Here is a 19,089-nt window from a genome sequence, read left to right as displayed (position 1 = left end):
TGAGGATTTTCAGACACATGTATCCTCACTCGCAGCCACAATACTCCATCTACCCACGCCCAGGGTGCCTCAGGCCGGGAGGCGTGTGGGGTGTGGGCTAGGGCCTTACGGCCAAGCAGGGGCCAGCAGTGGTGCTCGCTGCTGCCCGTGTCAGACCGCCACTCCCAGAACGCGCTCCGTCCACGTGGGCACGGCCAGTGCGCTGCATGGCAGGCTGCCCGGCTGTCTGGGAACAGGGCCACGACCAAGACGTGTGTCTGGAGCAGAATAAAGTTCCACCAAGCGGCTCCTTGGCCCAGGTGCTCTTTGTACTGAGGAGAGGGACGGCGGGGAGCTTACAGTGGCGTCACGCTTGGGCCAGAGGGTTCTCTCTCTACCTAAATTGATTTGTCACTTCCCTCGGAACACAAGAGGAGGATGAGGATCCAGAAGGGGATCTCACTTCACAGCATCAAGAGGCCAGGCTGGGAAGGCTGTCCTGCTCTAAGGCCGCTCTCCCTGTCCTGGAGGTAAAAGGACATCAGAGAGACACAGGGAAGCCCTGGAGGGCTGCGCTCTGTTTCCAAAGAAGGAATTTAATTTCCTTAAGGCGACCAGAATGGTAGGACATTTTCCTCTCTGCACTGACTCTCCCAAGCCTGGGTTCTGAGAACCCAGGGTCAGAACTGGTCCAGCAATGCAAGACTCTGTTATTTGGTCTGACATCACATTTCTTGCTGGGGTAATTCTTCCCTTTACCTTTATGAGGGACCAATCTATGTACTATTTTCATACTCTCTGTTATAATCACAGAACTGTAAACTAGTAATTCACCACCTCTACCCAAACTAACTATATAAAATGACAAAAGGCCATTTTTAAAAAATAAGAATCCTGAAAGAGATGACATTAGCTGTTCAGAAGTTAATTATTATTCATTATGCTTAGAGAGTATTTTGAGCACAGTCAATCACCATGCACTGGTTTGTCTAAGTGACCTGATGGCACGCTCCCCCGTGCAGAGGCCCATTTGGGAAGAGACTGGGAACACAGGATAACATCTACTCCTCAGGCGTCCTCCTATGTCAGATGCCTCTCCGTGGAGTTGGCTTCAGATCACAAAGGGAAAGCACTCTTGTTTAAAGAACTTGTTTAGGGACTTCCCTGGTGGTGCAGTGGTTCAGAATCCGCCTGCCAATGCAGGGGACACGGGTTCGAGCCCTGGCCCGGGAAGATTCCACAGGCCGCGGAGCAACTAAGCCCGTGTGCCACAACTACTGAGCCTGAGTTCTAGAGCCTGCAAGCCACAACTACGGAGCCCACGTGCCACAACTACTGAAGCCCACGCGCCTAGAGCCCGTGCTCTGCAACAGGAGCAGCCACCGCAACGAGAAGCCCACACACAAGGAACAGTAGCCCTCACTCACTGCAACTAGAGAAAGCCCGCGCACAGCAACAAAGACCCAACGCAGCCAAAAATAAATAAATAAATAAATTTACAAAAAAAGAGCTCCTGTTTACTTTTGATCAGGCTTAGTATTCAGCTGAGGTAAATATCTGAGGAAATCCTGAGAAAAGTAGCACACAGGGAACCAGAATTCCCTTCTGGGCACTAGCGTACATTTACTTTGTACCTTGGATGACTTATTTAACTCTTCCTTCTGCCTCGATCTCCCAATCTGGAAACTGAGGTCATTTTTACCCACTTTGTGAAAAAGCATTTTGGCAGTCTGCTTCTAGGCGCTGAGAAAGAAGCCAAAAGCCAATGTGAACCCAAAAGGAGCCAGGTTCACAAATGTTTCTTCTGTTACATCCCCACTGATCTCTTCTGTCACAAACACACCTGGACGTCTACGGTCTCCCTGACTGACTGAGAATACCTGAGACAAGACTGCTGCTTCTGCTTCTTTCGTATTTCCTTCCCTATACCACTCGCTCCCAAAGGGGGCCTAAGCCACAGAAAATGCTCGATTACAAACACGGCATCTGCTTCTTCCGATGATTAGGATGGAAAGGAAACCATGCCAATCACCATGTTTGAAAACTGCTTCGCAGATTCAAAGACAGCGCACATTCGTCTAATCCCTGCGCTGGGATGGGGGGAGCATTACCCCCACTCTCTAGATGAAGAAGCTGATGTTTGGAGAAGTTAAACAACTTACCTGCAAGCAACATACCCAAGACCTGTACGTAGTTATTTTTACTCCAGCTCCACTGCTCATGCCCCAAGCTGCCCTGGGCCAGTGCCTGCTTCACATTTAGCCGACTAAGGATTCTTCCTCTAGTGCCATCTTGGTCAAGGTTAAATAAATATGGTTTTCTTCAATGTGGACAGGAAATTGATAATAAGATGATTTGTAACAAATGATTAAACGGCCATCCCTTGGGAATCTTCTCCCTTTCCCCTTTCCGTGTTTCAAAAGTTAAAAGATGCTGGGTGAATGTGGGAGCGATATCACTTTCCTTCAAGAGAAAGAAGCTTCAGCCCCACACCCCTCACCATCCAGTCATTCTACAAACAGATGTTAGAGAGGATCCCTCTTCCTACCAGCCAGTTACTCTGAAGGGATGATGACAGCCACTGGGGGGTTAAAAAGAGGCAGTGAACCCCCAGGTAATGAGCAGGAATTCAGCAGGGAGTGTAAGATAAATGGAGCTCTCTCTCTGCTGGAGTCAGCATGAACTGCGGCCCTGCGGCTTGTTTGTGGCAAATGGAGTGCGCGAAATATCAAAGGGCAGTGATCCAGAAGGAGACCGACTTTGACAAATTTTAAATTGGCCAGAAAGAAAATCAGGAAAAAAGAAAAAAAAGAAAGAAAAAGAGTAAAAAGAGAAAATTATGCAATTCGCTGTGTTCTGAAATTGTGGCGTTGCTGCCTTCGTGCAGAATTAGTGGTAAAAAACGGCGATGGCAGCGATCGCTGGATGCTGTGAGCAATTATGAGCCATCTAAGTGAGATGCTTATCAGTGGCTGAAGCTTTCAGAGCTCTCTCTGTGTACAGTTGTGAGTAACGTGCTCTTGAGCTGCAGTTACTTTAATTAAAGTGTATGGGGTTGGTCAGAAGTAATTATCCTGTTTGGAGAAGAAAGAGGAAGAAAAACCACCTCAACAATTCTGGGTGGCAATAGATTTTAGAAACAACTTTGCCAATTTCTTGTTGTATGTGTGCATTTCCTATAAAAGGATCAGGCTGCGGTGGGTTAGAGTTATTGGTGGTTGTTTCCTAATGGCAAACAATGGGACACAAACAGGGTTTATGGTAACCCGAGTTGCTGTGTATGGCAAGCAACATTGTGCACGGCTCAGGGCTCTGATGCCAGGACGTGCAGGGTCTCTAGGGTGAGGGCAGGCAAACTCTCAGAAGTTTCTGTGTCTCTGGATGGTGAGGATGTAAAGAGTTCACAAATGGTACTTTATTAATTAACTTACTATTTGGAACATAAATGAGCTAGCATCTCTTTTTTATGTCTTCCATTCACTCAGTTTCACTACCTTTTAAAGACCATCTCCCTGTTGTCTTTAAAAAACAAAAACAAAACAAACCAACAAACAAAAGACCCTTAAGCCATTATCTTTACTAACAGAGCAAAGGGCTCAATGGGAGACCTGGGCAGAAAATCAGTGTTTTAAGAGACTCTGAAACTCATTCAGACTCTGGACTTGACACAGGGCCCCCACAGTTTAGTCTAATGTTCAAATTGCAAGCGCCTTCCAAAAGCTCCAGAAACAAATGAGCGACACAGTAACGGCTGAAAGCATGGGGTGCAAATGCTCCCAGGGATTCTGCTGCTCAGCCTCTATTTTAAGTGCACAGTGTACAATTTTTACTTCCATTTCTCCAGCTCAGGATGGCCCCAGGATGCCGCCTGGGTAGGCCTCCGGCTTTTCCATCCTGTGACACTGACTCTTCAGAAACAAGGCAGGCTCGTCCAGAGAGACAAGCAGAAACAGGATACTTAAGCCTAGCATGTTCTCTGCCTGATCAGCCTGCCCCCAACAGCAACTTCCAGCTAAGCATTCTTTACAAGGACATCCACAAGCCTAGAAAGATGGGTTGTTTGAACTATAAGGAAATATCAGGAGAAAAAAATCGGGTGACTTTTGCTTTTTTAAGGGCCCACTTTCCCTCCTATTACACACACTATTTCATTCTACCAGGGTTCTTACCATAGAGAGGACAGTAAATAAAGATGATCATGAATTTGATCAAATGCTTCAGTGCCTCCTCCCCTGGCCTATGAATGCACTCATTACAAATCAGCTGAACGGCTCATTGATTTGCCAGGAGGACAAGCAGACATACCCAATCGCTCAGCCAAGTGGATGTAGACGGGGTCCACCCGACGCATGGTTTTCACCAGATCCTTTCTGCGGAATTTGATTTCTACTGTCCCTTCTGGCTCCAGAACTGATCCCCTGGATCACAGAGAAAGGAAAGGAAACAAAACAAAACAGAAATAGAAGCACTTTAAAGGAAGGAGACAACAGAATGAGGCCAGTTACAATCTGTGGACCAGGAAATAGCTTCATTATGGTTTTACCCACCCACAGTTCACAGAGGGAACCCCAGGGAGAGAAGCAGGCACCAGAGAAGAGTCTAAGTGGGGTATGAGAAAGGCCTGGCAAAAAGCAATTAAAATAATTCTTATTATGACATCAGTCTACTTCCATCTCAAAGGGAGAAGAATACAGAGTCCACCACCTACAGCTGATAAGGGTAACAGGAATCACGTTTTTCAGAAAAAAAAAAAAAGTGGATGTAGCCGCAGTGGCAGAGGAACAGTCTCCATCACTCAGGCCATGCAATGAGGGAGTGGCGGGGTGCTGACTGGTCCTACACAGGGACGGCACCCTGCTGCTATGGAAATGTCATAGGTTTCGGGGTCACTTCTAGTGCATACTAATGATGTTCTATTACCAGGAACTTTACCCTACACACTTTTTTTTAAAGACTTTCTACATTAAAAAAAAAAAAAAATTACAGCTAATGCTTACTCTGTGCATGGCACTGTTCTAAGGTCAACGTAAAAATCTTTATGACAATCCCATGCCCAGTCTATATCCACTATGAAGTAAGGTACTATTATCCCCATTTCATAGAGGAGGAAACTAAGGTACGGGATGTTAGGAGACTTGTCCAAGGCTAACAAGTGACAGAGCTGGATTTAAAACCATACAGTCTTGTTCTAAAGTCTGCAGAGGACTTGTCTCCCATCTGATATCAGATCAGGAGTTAAGTTAGCACTTAAAAGTAAGCCCCTAAGTATAGAACGCTAGCCTAGTGATTTGACAATAAAACCACTGGACTCTCTTAAGCAGTTTTTGAAATAAGAGGCTGAAATTTTTGGGAAAAGAGAGACACAGGTGCTCTAATAAAATGATTGGATGTAGGAACTGGCATGGAAAATGTCAAGGAGATATGATGTGAGATTTACAAAAGGGCTGAAAGCAGATTATGAAAGGAAGCTGGACTTAAGTGTTGCAGGTGCCAATGCCTAACAGAAGCTTGGGATTTTCTCTTGCAGTTCTCTTTGTGCTGCAAACACTGTGTTCTCCAGGCCTCCCCGAATGCCAGAGTGAGGCACTGCGCTGTGGGGGACAAGCTCTGGTTGGAACCACAGAATGCAGGTGCCGTGGTGCACCTCGATGGCCACCCAGGTCGTTCCACAGACAAGGAGAAGCAACCCAGGGAGAGCGAGGACCGCTCCAAGTTCCTCACTAGTCAGCGGCAGGGCCTGGGGAAGCCCCCAGAACTCCAGACTAACAACTCGGTCCTTCCGCTCCACCTCGCTTTAAGCTCCCTCTGCCACATACCCAAGAAAGAGATGATGAATAGGTATATCTGAACAACATACAGGAGAGGGTCTCTCAGAGTTTGGGGGTGCCTGGATAGAGGACTTCATGGTAAAAGAATCTGGGGTGGGGATCACACTGGGAAAGCCTGACTCCAGCCTGGTTCCCTTCTCATGCTGGCGGATGCTTTCTAGAAAGCCTATTTTTCTGACCTTGGAGCCCTCTGGGGATACACAGATTCAAATAAAGGTCCCTTGCTTATAATGCTCTCCAGGAGGAAGCCAACAGCTAGAGGACCCCCCAGAGGCAACGAGTGGAAACAAGGAAGGAGCACTACCTGCTTTCTCGGTCAGCATACATCTCCATGTGCCGCGGGTTGATGGTGGGGTCAATCACGACCCAGGAGCCACCCCGGAGCTCGGCCTGTGGAGGAATGTAAACCATCACAGGCTGCGAGCACTCCCGTAAGCCATCCACGATGTAAGCGCCAAACTTCAGCACTTGGTCGTACATATCTGTGGAGAATGAGACAAATTAGAAACCATGAAGCAGTGCTTCCGAACACTGCTCACATCGTGACACACAGAGGAGTAAGGCTGCTCATGGCCAGAGGTGACAGGTCTGGGGGTGCAGCTGCCCCAGGTCCCGTTTGGCCCCACTGAAGACTAAAGCAATTGGTGTCTCCATCTGTATTCTATTTAAGACTCCACAGGATCTTCAAAAGTATGACAGAAGTGCACTGCCTTTCACCAGATTCAGGGTGCAGGCCCTATGGACTGCATATCCATTTTACATTTTCCCTGAATTTCTGTACTCAGGTTTCACCACATTAATTCACACGCGCTCTACAAATGTTGAGTATTTTTCATGTCAATATGTGATCTCTCTCACTACATTAAGTTTTCTGAAGGAACTATTCAAGCTCTTTTCAATTCTTCTCATGATACTTAGCATATGATAAGCCCTTAAAATGCACAGCTAATGGAAATGCATCCTTCAAAAATTTTATCTTCAAAAACTGCATCTTTCATCTTTGCATCCCCAGGGTCCTGTCCAGTGCCTAGAACATAGTTAGTGCTCAGTAAGTGTCTGCTGAATAAATGAGTGAGCACACGCATGCTTTGTAAAGAACACAGCGAGAAAGAAAAAATTAATTCTTTATCAGTTGCATTTTATCAGGGTACCAATGAGAAAAAAATTTAAGTGCTTATGTATTTATTGGAACTATCACACAGCCACACAAAAAGAGGAGCCACCTCTTTCTTCTGATAAAGAGTACGCTTTGTAATCCCCCCAAGGTCAGGTGCAGCCTGAAGAAAAGGGACCCTTGGTGCATAAACAGAGTCAGTCCTTGGAAAGCAGGATCAGTTATTTATTTCCCAATAATTTATGACTTCTTCCCATTTCCTAGCTCACTGAAGTCTAAACACTGCTGAAGTTTTAGGTTTATGATTCCAGATGTTTAAGGAGTATTGCAGTGGAACCACAGTGGATCCTTCTGAAACACCAAATAACAGGTTCAACTGAGTTCAAACTTTCCTAACAAAGAGAGGATCTCAATTTGGAATAAATCAATCTGGAAACCCAAAGCAAAGAAGCATTTTTCAGGAACTTAAGAGCAAACCAAAGAGAAATTGCTTTCACTGTAGTTACTGGCAAATTAAACCTCTACCTTCTCCAAAGTAAAAATGGCTCTCTGTATAGAAACCATGGGTGAGCACAGTTCTCTGCAAGGCCTATGCCTTTCTCCATTGCTCCAACCTGGCTGGCTGGTCTGTGAAGGAATTCCAAAAACTCAGAAGTTGCCCCAGGAAAAACTCCCTACTCTAATGTAGAATGTGAATGGTCACACACTCTGTATATATGATCAGAACAAAGACATTTATTCCTTTGGGAGGAAAGCAAAGACCAAAAAAATTTACTGCTAATTACACAACTGCTGTATGAAGAGCAGGGAATAAAGGACTTTAAGCGCTTTACGCTAATTCCGTGGTTATGAAAATAATTGCTCAGTTCAAATTATTTTAACTAAATTAATTCTTTAGTGGATATTTCAACCAGTGCGACATAATAAAATAATTGTGTAATTAGCAGTACATTTTTCAGTGCTGCCAAGAGTACAGTCTCAGAATGAGTAACAGGAAGGAGTGGCTCTCAACCGTATCACGTGCGGAGAAGAAATGGGAGGTGGAGATAAAAGGAGAAAGTGAAACAAGAGCAAATGGCACCCAAAAAGTCATGCTATGTGAAAAAAAAGTAAGTTAAGAGGTAAATGACAGCGTTTCCAGCCTCTTCACTCACTTCTGTTTGTTAAAGACATGTCTACAACAAAATCCAGCTCTGTACTATGATGAACACACTCAGCTCCCAAAAAAGGAGAGGACTTTATTCAAAATGTACTTCCATGTATTTAATTAAAACAAAACAAAACTTAATTTCATAGTATAAGCAAATTGTTTGGGATAAAGTTGAGTATGTGTGCATTTTATTTTTGTGAAATGGACTTTGGTCCCTCTTTTCGTCTTCATGGCTAGCTTACTGCATACGAGGGAGCATGATTACATACACACACACACACACGTAAATCATTTAATCATCAGAAAACTCTTCTTTTTCTCATACCCAAGTGACAGGTGAGTAAACTGAGGCTTAAGTGAGTAAGTGGCAGAGTTGAGACTTTGAACCCAGATCTCTTTGTCTCTTAAGTCCACATCCCTCTTAAGGCGAGGAAAGAGCAGGAGGCTGAAGTAATCTGCTTTCCAGCATCTGATACAAGGGCTCAGTAAAATAGAAGCCAGAAAAGAGACTTGAATAAATGAGTATTTCTAAATTTTGCCTGGATTTTTGGTACGTTCAGAGATATCAGAACTTATACTAGCAGCTCTGTGAAGGGCATGGATCCAACTGCCAAACAATTATCTTCAGGCCCCAAGACTGTGAGTAGAAAAGGGGCATCAAGCTTCATTGAAGCTGACAAGCTTGGGACTTGGAAAAAACGCCTCCATCTAACCTGGAACATCAACACCCCACTATCCGAATCATCAAAACACTCCAAAGGCAACAAAGGCTATTAAAATATAAACAAACACACAAATTCTACAATCAATATGCTTGTACTGATTCACAGCTGCCCCAGACCACACATTCCTGAAAGGCAGGTTGAAGCGCTTGGCAACAATCTGACACATATTTGTTTGAAATCCCTTCATATTTAAGAGACAGAGCAAAAGCATAGCCAAGATCAGCAGGGGAAGGCGGATCCCCAAGGGTTTAGGCTAGACATCAGTCTAGGGAACTGTAAAGCTATGCATATGCTGACTGTCAATTCTCAGGCCCTGAGAAATGCGATGGGAATATGGAAAATACTGAAAGCTTCTTCCTCGGAGAGGGGGGCGCCTGCAGCTTTCTAAGCATTCTGAGCAAAGCACATCTGCATGAACGGTGAGCACATAGCCTTTCCAGCCTGTTCTTAGCACCCAGGCGCCAACCCTGCCCGGAGCCTTCATTGTTACACAACAGGGATACACTACAGCAGCCGCATGTACCAAACAAGGGAGCAGGGCGGTAGGGTGTTTCCACAGTGCTCTGCTCTCGCAAAACTGGAACAGATCTTATTGGCTTGAGGTGAGATTATCTGTTAGAAGCCGAAGGTAGACATCAGGCATACACAAGCTGCATACACATAATGTCTCTCATGAGTTCATTATGGCCGGCTGACACTGTATTTCAGCATCCAAGTCATCAGAGACTTTATAATAGACTTTCATTCCAGTTAAAAGTTTTCAATAAATGTTTTTTATTGTTATTTATAACCTGTCCCAGGAAAAAATAATAAGTATAACATGAAAAGCCAACTGAGAGTGACCCTGTAGCACCAGCAGTGAGGCAGCTTAATATCACTGGGATTTGCATCCTATCAAGCTATTCATGCTGAGGCTGGGACCCTGGTGCTAATTTCTAGTAAATTTCATGCTTGATGTCTCCCTGTTGTGGGTCATTGCTGGTTCGTCTAAACAAACTGCTTCCAAATGGCTCTTCCATCTAAATATTCAGCCAGTTTTTATAATTTAATTTTGCATTATGCTGAATAGCCTTCCGGCCAGATAGAGCTCATTGGAAAAAAAGCACCAATACCATCTTGACATGCTTTTATTTATTTATTTATATTTTTACTGCTTGAATTAGACCTCCTAGGCCGACTAGTAAAGAGGTTATTTTTCCCCCCTCCACTAATGTCAATTTTCAGCATAGCAAGAGCTGTCTCTAATCTTTTCCTACTCATTACACACAATTTTGGAGTCATTTTACCCACAGTGCAGTCGGCTCCTGGCTGTGTGTTTGTGTGCACTCAGGGATGGCATAATTGTTTATTTTCCCTCCCTGCATAATCCCCAGCCAGTATTGAAACCAAAACTGCAAACATCTCCCCAAGGGATATGGAATGACTCTCAGCTTTGGTCCCTTTACATGAGATAATACACAGAAAACATCTTGGCCTGCATGTAAATATGAAAGGGGGGGGGCTGTTCCTCCCCTCCTACCTTCACACTGATCTCCATCTTCCCCAAAGCTTATCTGTCTTAAGTGACGTGTAAACAGATGCAGCAGCAGCAGCAAAATTCAGAAAACAGAGCTGGTCCTGCTCCACGTCAGGCCAATAACTCGTTTTTGATTAGGGACGGGGGGGTGGGAGTGGGGAGTTACTATTTAATGGGTATAGACTTTATGTTGAGGATGATGAAAAAGTTTTGGGTACAGACAGTAGTGATGGTTACACAACATTGTGAATGTATTTAATGCTGATGAACTGTACACTTACAAATGGTTAATAGGATAAATATTATGTTATGTATATTTTATAATTAAAAACCCAAAACTCATTTCTGAGCTCTTGCAGTTTCCTGTCACAATAACCCCAAAGCAGAGGGGCGGTAGGTGGATAATTACTTTCTCAGGAACCTAGATATTCTATTCTTGGGATATTCCAGTAGATCTGGTTCTGGCCCTAGGCTCTAAATTGTGCTACAGGAAGTAAGACAGGTCTGTGTTCTCATTTTTTAGCTAAATGATCTTGGGAAATTTACTTAACCTAAGTCTCAATTTATGCAAATTGTGGATAATAATATAACTTACCCCTTAGAGGTGCTTGTTGTGATGATTATGTAAGATAATGCATGTAAAATGGTTAGTGCAGTTTCTGGTGAAAAGAGCTCAATGAATCTTAATTGTTGATGCTCTTATGGTTATAGGGCGGGCAGCCAATCTGGGCCTGAGCCAAAATACCTCGCAGAATTAAAGATTCCCCTACAAGCGGCACATTGCAAACTTTTGAGGTCTAAATTCGTTAGGACAAAATAGCCAGGCTGATGTCTTCTAAGTAATGTCAGGATGAGTGAATTCTCAATGGCTCCCCAGAAGAGAGGTAACTAAGGAGTAATAGCATTGCATTCTCTCCCAAGTCTTAATGTAAATCTTACAGCAAGGGAATCTGGGATCAAGTGAAATCTGATACTAAATGAATCTCATATACATAAATGAAAGGGATTTCAGCCACCCCCTCCTCCGCCCCCCGCCCCCATATAGTATCATCCTCCTTTGAACACTGTGGTTGTTTTTTTTTTTTTACATCCTTATTGGAGTATAATTGCTTTACAATGTTGTGTTAGTTTCTGCTTTATAACAAAGTGAATCAGTTATACATATACATATGTCCCCATATCTCTTCCCTCTTGTGTCTCCCTCCCTCCCACCCTCCCTATCCCTCCCCTCTAGGTGGTCACAAAGCACCGAGCTGATCTCCCTGTGCTATGCGGCTGCTTCCCACTGGCTATCTATTTTACGTCTGGTAGAAACACTGTGGTATTTTGTTTATACTTTATACATTATGGGTTTAACTTTCTGCACAAGACATTCTTCTTGACTCCTTCAGGCTTCAAGACTCTTTTCTGACTTATTTTTGTTTTCTGTGAAGTGGCTAGCTAGCATAGCTCCTTGCACATAGGGACTCAATAAAAATGTGTAGGATTGACTTGTTTAACCTATACTCTCAATATCTCATGGTATTTCCACTGATTTATTATCTTGGTCAAAAAGTAACTCACCTGGAGTAGCTTAGGAAAGTATACAAACACTAATTTGCATGTACAGTCCACGTTTCTCCAAAGAAAGTGCAAAATGTGGTAGTTGTCCAGTAAATATAGACAAAGGGGACCTTTTCAACTAAAACAGAAAACAAAAAAAATCGCCCTACTCATCTACATTTGGGCAGGGAGGCTGGCCATACAGGCAGGGGTTTTCTTAGCCAGGTAAGGGAAAGTTGTTGGCATAAGGCTCTAACCTCTCTCCATGCACAGCTGATAACCTATAAAAGGGTAACTTCCCCACGCTTTTCCTCCCTCAAAGCTAGAGATGCTCCTGCCCCAAGCTACTTCTGGGTGCCTTATTGAGAGTTCTTCTTTCACATTTTACATGTCCTACCTCTGATCACTCTTTTCACTCCAGCAGTATCAACTCCTCCCTCTGTCTATTCCCCTAATCCATTCTAGAGTTTTCCCTGAGGAATAAAGTTGACATTTATCAGCATACTCATCCCCTCCCGGCATGTGGTCTCTGGCCGCCACATCTCTGGCCGAATCTCTGGCCATTGGAGAGAAAGCTTCACGACTCTTGAGAGGTAGTGGGTGTTTCCCTGAACCATTCACACGGAGGATTCTCAGTAACTGGCAGTTCTGGCACTGAGCAGAGCCTTTATAATAATGGTCTAATATGCTGGAGCCACAGGCCCAGGGCTGTTGTTGGATAATAATAAAACATATCACAAACTGCCACAAAGGGAAAGCCTCCGGTCTAGAATTTGTTCGTTTTCTTCTGGTGACGGCTAATTTCAGTATCTATCTTGGTCATCATAGAGCATTAAAGATGAACACCAACAAAGAGTATGCCCAGAAAAGAGGGACAGAGACTAGGACAATTGTATTTCCCCAGGACCATCAGAACAGTCCATCACTAACCTGTGAAAGCTAAATCAGCAGTCCACCTAGATAATGCCTAGATAGCTCTGAAATTTTGTATGGAATTGTAAAAATAGAATTTTCCCATTCAAGTTACAACTCAGAAGATATCTCAGAGGGAGCATAATCGCCCAAAAACCTAGGCTGATGTGCCATCAGGACACTCATATAAACCCAATATAAACCCTTTCTCCTCCCGCTGCAGTGTTCAAGGGAATCAGTGATGCCCCTCCAGCCCAGGGCCAGGCCAATCCAATCACCTTTCATCCCACCAGAGAAGCCTCTCCAGTTGGCAAAGACCATCAGAGGCAGCCCTTCACGGTTGAAGTCCTTGATAGCCTGATAGGTCTTAAACGCAGAATCTGGGAACCAAACCTGGCCAGCCTGCTGGATTATCTATTAGGAAAAGCCAAAGAAGACACAATTAACAACACAGTTTGAAGGGGAATCTCTCCAGAGAGAATAAAGTTTTACTGTTAAAAACTCAAAATCAAACCAAACCAAAGTTGTTGTTCATCAAGAAGATCATCCTTGAAATAAAAAAGAAGAAAGGATCCTGGCTCTTTGACTTTGTTAAATACTCCTCTTCCTAAGTCTTGATTCCACCACCCACCCCTCCTTAGTCCAAAGGGGGAAACCTTACTGCTTCCAAAGGAAGGATGCAGCCTGAGGCATCCTCCTTCTAGGCTTCCTAGGGCAAGTTTAAGTGACTCGACCACACAGCTCCAAGCAAGCCCCCTGGTCAGAATCTCCACGTGCTCTCACCTCTGTGCCTGGTACAGCTTCCCTGTACTGTGCTTAGTCAGCGGCGCTTGAGGTAGCCCTGCTGCATAAGCTCCTCTCGTCTCCCCGACCCCTTGTCAGGCTGTGAAGACTTAATCCACCCTTTTGAAAAGGATGGGACTTCCCTGGTGGCACAGTGGTTAAGAATCCGCCTGCCAGTGCAGGGGACACGGGTTCGAGCCCTGGTCTGGGAAGATCCCACACGCCGCGGAGCAACTAAGCCTGTGCGCCACAACTACTGAGCCTATGCTCTAGAGCCCACGAGCCACAGCTACTGGAGCCAGCATGCCACAACTACTGAAGCCCACGTGCCTGGAGTCCATGCTCCGCAACAAGAGAAGCCACTGCAAGGAGAAGCCCGCACCCTGCAACTAGAGAAAAGCCCGCACGCAGCAACGAAGACCCAACGCAGTCAAAAAGAAAAAAAGAAAAAAAAAGGATGGGCTGTGGCTTTCACATTTGGTGTCGGGGCAGACTTCCTTATTAATTCCAGTAGGAGCTCTTCCACGAGTGCTTGGAGAACCAGGACCAGTGGGCCCTCAGCATCATCTCAGCTGCCTTTCTAGAAGACCACATACCCAACAAAAGACGGCTGTTTTCTAGCAACAACAAGACCACTGTAAAGGCCCATTTAATTTTTCAGGCAGAATTTAGCTTGTGGTCCATTTCGAGTCATCTTAAAAGTGAGCTCGTGATGGCCTGAAATCATTCAAGGCTGCTGGCCGCCCTTTCCTCTAAAATTGGTGGTTTGCAATGCTCCCAATATATCCACGGCTCTGCAGAGGCGGAAACACAGCTCCAAGCATGGGCGCTCAGGGTACTTGAGGTGACCTACCTTGGCTTCAGAATCCAGGTTTGCAGGATCAGCTGGGATACTTAGTTCCACGGTTCGGGTTTCCACGGCAACTACTCCCACGGGTATTCCTCCTAGCCTGATAAAAAATGAGCCACATAAGAACCCACTGTATGTCTATGTTACAGCTAGTCATTTATTTTCCAATCCTACGTCAAAACATTGATGGAGGGGGATGTGGAAACAAATATAGGGTCGGGGAAATCTGACTTTTCTGGGGGTAAGATGTTACTCTACAGATTTGGTAAAAATGGTAAATTTGGTAAATATGGAGGGAAACTGCATATTTACCAAATATGATTGGTAAATCATAACTTGTAACTGATTCTGCCCTCAGGATCACTCCTATTCTCCACCACAGGATAAATTCAAACCAAGGGTGGTACCAGGGGAGCCTCTGCATTTAGACTCAACAGCCTAGTACGTGTGTGAGATCTTGTACACACACACAAATGAACACACACACACCATCACTGTGGTTGCCAAGTGAAATTTCTCAGTTCACCCTACAGAATGTCTTTGGTGAAGATGAAGGGGAACAGTCTGAAAGGCAGTAGGAACCTGAAACTTCATTGCTGGAACAGACCTGTAGTTTTCTACGGAGTATTGATAACGTGGTTCCTGGTAAGATCTGAGGGTACAGTAGGTCTTACCATTGGGCGTGTGGATGGGGAGGGTGCAGGTGTGTTACGAGGATGATGAAAAACATGTGCCAAGTGTAGGGAGGTGGTTGAACAAGGCCTGAACTTTCTCTTCCGTTGGAAAAGAGCAGTGGGACAGGGTTAACCTTCAGAAGTCATCTTGGTTGAATAGGTGATCTATACCGGAAGGATAAGTTTAATCTCCAAGCTCTGTTAATCTAAAAAACTGTTCAGGAGCTCAAAGCCTCTGCATCTGTACCTCCACGATACCCTCCCACACTTGGTCCTCATAAAGATTTCCTAGTAAAAATCAGGAGGAGAATGAGAAAGCGAGTGTGAGCGAGCCTGCAAGGTACAGGGTGAGTCCTCACTCTGGAAAACGTGATTCAATCTTTACCTTCTCAGCCGCATTCCTTGGGGTTGGGGCTGGAACGGGTTATAGTCTCTCATTCCCCACAGCAGCTCCATAACAAACTTTTCCATGAAGGATGGTCTTTGGTTGTTACACTGGCTACTGGAAATGGATCCTTGTCATCACAAGAGGCCTGGCAGGGGCCTGAGTGGGGACCACCCACCCCCTTGTCACTTGCCTGCACTGAATCAGAATCAAAAGCCCTCTAGACAATCAGACAACGAGCAGAAGGTACACAGGAGGGTTTAGAAATATTTCTGTTCACAATGATTAACAATCCAACTGGAAACTTGTAATTGCAAAAGCCACCCTAAATCGGTAACTTATAACTTATATATTAGGGCCCATGTGACCTAATAAAGAACATCTTTATCCGAGTATTACAGTTATTTATTGAACTTGAAAACAGCTCAGAACAACTTCTGTTTTCTATTATACTACATATAAATTTTATCAGGCTAGCACATGAAGATGCTACATCTTGTTTTATAGTGTGTCCCTGGACAAGGTGCCATGGAATAATAAAAGACAATTTACAGCCAATAGCACATATATTCCAAACATACATACCAAAGATGAGTTTTGGCAGCACTTACAGTAACAATCCCAGAAGAATACATTTATATTTATTTCTCGAAATGCCACTGCTTTTGAAAGAAGCTAGCTCCATTTGTGTTTTATATACTTGTGACCATGTGTATGTGTTTGGAGTAAGAAGCCCAGAACTCATCAGATGGAAAGAAAGAAAGAAGTCAGAGTGAGCGTCGCAATAAACAATGGCAGAGCTAACCAAAGCCAAGCTGGACTGAACTTGCTCACAGAACAGTCTGTTCTTCCAATCGTAAGTGTAAAATAAAGCATTATTCTCCTGTTTCCCATGGGAGGATCTTAAAGACCTTAACAAAGGTCTGGCTTTCTCGGTCATGTTTTTTAAGGACGGGAAAACTGAAGCAGAATGGATAAGAGACACAGTCTCAAAAAAGTTGGTTGTAGTGTCCTGTGAAGACTCTCTCTAACAAACCAGTAGGCCCTGAGTGGGGGGGCTCTCTCCCCAGTGGGAGTTCTGCCAGGCACAAAGAATAACTCTCACTGGGACTCGGAAGCCTGCGGTGCGGCAGAAGCCTGGGAGGCCGGAGAAGATGGGAGCTGGTCCCTGGGAGTCTTGGTCCAGGCAGACTCCAGGCTTAGTCTTACTCAGAGCCCCAGTGAAAGATCCCGCCTGGTGGGATTTGCCATCTGATGGCTCCTGGTCACTGGCAGCACAAGGCGTGCTGACCTGCTGGACGGAGAGCACCACAAAGCATAGAATTATTTTCGAGGCTGGAATCTAAATCTCAACCCAGTGTGGCATGTTTGAGAATCTTGGGCAGGTGCCACTTTTCACCAGGATAAGGAAACCTGATTGCCCCCGAGAGGAAGGTGAGCTCCAGATGTGGGTCCCCGGGGAGGCGAGTCTCCGAGGTGCGGAGCCAGATTAAGATCAGCCTCGGCAGGTGCTCGTTATGGCGAGCCTGGCAGATTATTTCGTGCAGAGCTCGCTGTTGAGTGAAGCACTTCTTAGAGTGGGTATTAAAATTTAATAGAAACTTCAATTTCCCCCTTGAAAACTAGAGGTATCCCTGCAACCTATTCCAGCTTATTTTACCCACTCCTGTTTCAGGTAAATTTTTTTTTTTTTCAATTCAAGTCTGATGATAAGCCAGTACAGTGCATTTGTTACTTGAATAATCTCAATGCCATGAAGGAACTTCTTCCGGTTACACAGATCTTTTGGGTGGGTTACAGAGAGAAGTAGATGAGTCTGATTCACTGGCCATCTACTCCTGAAAGAAAATGGTCTTTGGGGGATAGAGTGGGGGGTCACTGGTGAGCTATGGCTATTGTGGTTGGGCTGTACATTCCCAGGGAGCTTTGCTTTCGGTATTATGAAAAGGAAATGTTGCCAAAACCAGACTTCCGATTAAACGCATCATTAGAGTGACACGCTAAATGACCACTGGGAACCCGTGCTCCAGTTATGCTGCCTTGGGCATGACTATAATCCAGTATTCTGAGAAAGTTTAGACAAAGAGAACATTATAGGTAAAAACCTATACAGCCCTTTCTTTTCTTGTTTTTAGTTGGGAGGAAAAAGAGCTTCCAAAACAAAAGAGCTCTTACCTGGCTCTGCCAACTGCCACAGTCTGTGCCCAGGGCTGCATGATCTCTGAGAAAGAGCCATAGTCAAAAAATCCACTCAACCACTGACCTTTCTGGGCTACAGAAGGGAAAGAAAGAAAACAGGAAATCAAAATGGTCAATTCATTCAAAATACACTAGAATTGGCAAATTGAAGGTTGGATTTGGGGGGGTTATTTGTTTTTAAACGTATTATAATAGATGGAAACATTAGGCCGCTGAATGTTCATCTGCCTTCAGACCTCATCTCCTATTTCATTTGCTAGTCTGAATAAAAAGAATCATTTATCAGCAAAAGCATCATTTATTGTTAAACGATGGGGTTCAGCTAGCCGAGAGAGTTTGCGTCTTTTAAATAAATAACCTGGCTTTTTTCAAAACACCACAAACATTTGTCAAAAGGCAGCTAAGTCATTAAAGATGTTTTCAAGATGTGTATTTCTATTTTAAAACTTAGCTTACAATTTTGTTTGATTCCAATGATTTTATTTTAATGGAAAGCTGAAGACAGCCAAATGATAAGTATTAGTGATCAGATGAGGACCCAAATTTGAGGAAAAGGGACTCAGCTTCTCTGCTAGAAAAGCAACAAGATACATCCACTTTATTTACTGCTCACAAAGTATAATCTTACTACAAGAAAGGGCCATGCCTGTATACTCTTGATAGGTATCAAAAATATAATGGTTCAGATGAACACAATGTCATTAACCTCCTTTGTGCATAGAATTTCCTTCACTGGCAAGACACATAAACTTTCAACATCTTAGTTTAAGATAAACAACTTCTGTTCCACAGGTATCCATGTTTGACCAAGGCCCCATAAAAGCTTCTGCAAATAACTGTTTCCTGGCTGCCCTCTCGGCTCATAGTTTCTCAGCAAGTCTTCTAATTTGAACATGGCCCTCCGCCCCCTAAAAACTCAAGCCCAAAACCAATTAAAAGTGGAGATCCGAGCAAGCTAACCTCTGCTGACTTAAACAGGATGGAGAGTGTTTTATCAAGACTCAACTTGTAATTACTGTGTTCTACATTCCTTGCCTCTATGGCCCCAGTGTAAAATGTGATCATCCATTTCAAAATTATCTCTCTATCATGAGCCCAAAGCCGATCGTTTAGATTCTGGTCTCGTGTTGGGCATCAGTTTGAAGAATATCACGGCACTATCTCCTCTAATAAATGACTTTAACTTTTCACCTAGAAGATATCTGCTTTAACTTATCACAGGGAATCATCTGCTTTCTTTAACGCTTCCACTAAATTAAAATCTGCAGTCACTCGATTTGGGAGCGAGTGTTAGCTGCACAAGAGACAGCAGGATGAATTACTAGGGAGTCGATGAAAAAATATTATCCCAAACCCAGAAAACTTAGTTTATCACAAATTCATTTTATTCTGTGGATCTCATTAATAATAGCCAGGATAATGCCCATCTACA

The 19,089-nt window shown here is 44.2% G+C and overlaps 1 protein-coding gene across 4 annotated transcripts in view; it reads right to left on the bottom strand.

The window, feature by feature from the left end:
• ACACA (acetyl-CoA carboxylase alpha) overlaps positions 1-19,089 on the bottom strand; it is a 284,020-nt gene that overhangs the window by 20,267 nt on the left and 244,664 nt on the right. For all 4 annotated transcript variants that reach the window (XM_007464885.1, XM_007464886.1, XM_007464887.1 and 1 more), the window contains 5 exons: positions 17,634-17,730; positions 14,403-14,499; positions 13,045-13,180; positions 6,112-6,289; positions 4,285-4,397 (listed from right to left, as the gene is read on the bottom strand). In XM_007464885.1, coding sequence (XP_007464947.1) covers positions 4,285-4,397; positions 6,112-6,289; positions 13,045-13,180; positions 14,403-14,499; positions 17,634-17,730 — 621 coding nt within the window. The remainder of the gene's footprint in view (positions 1-4,284; positions 4,398-6,111; positions 6,290-13,044; positions 13,181-14,402; positions 14,500-17,633; positions 17,731-19,089) is intronic.

This window comes from Lipotes vexillifer, unplaced genomic scaffold (genome assembly GCF_000442215.2).
Source record: "Lipotes vexillifer unplaced genomic scaffold, Lipotes_vexillifer_v1.1 scaffold788, whole genome shotgun sequence".
In the NCBI taxonomy this organism is placed as follows: domain Eukaryota; kingdom Metazoa; phylum Chordata; class Mammalia; order Artiodactyla; family Lipotidae; genus Lipotes; species Lipotes vexillifer.
This window is presented reverse-complemented; position numbering and strand designations above follow the sequence as displayed.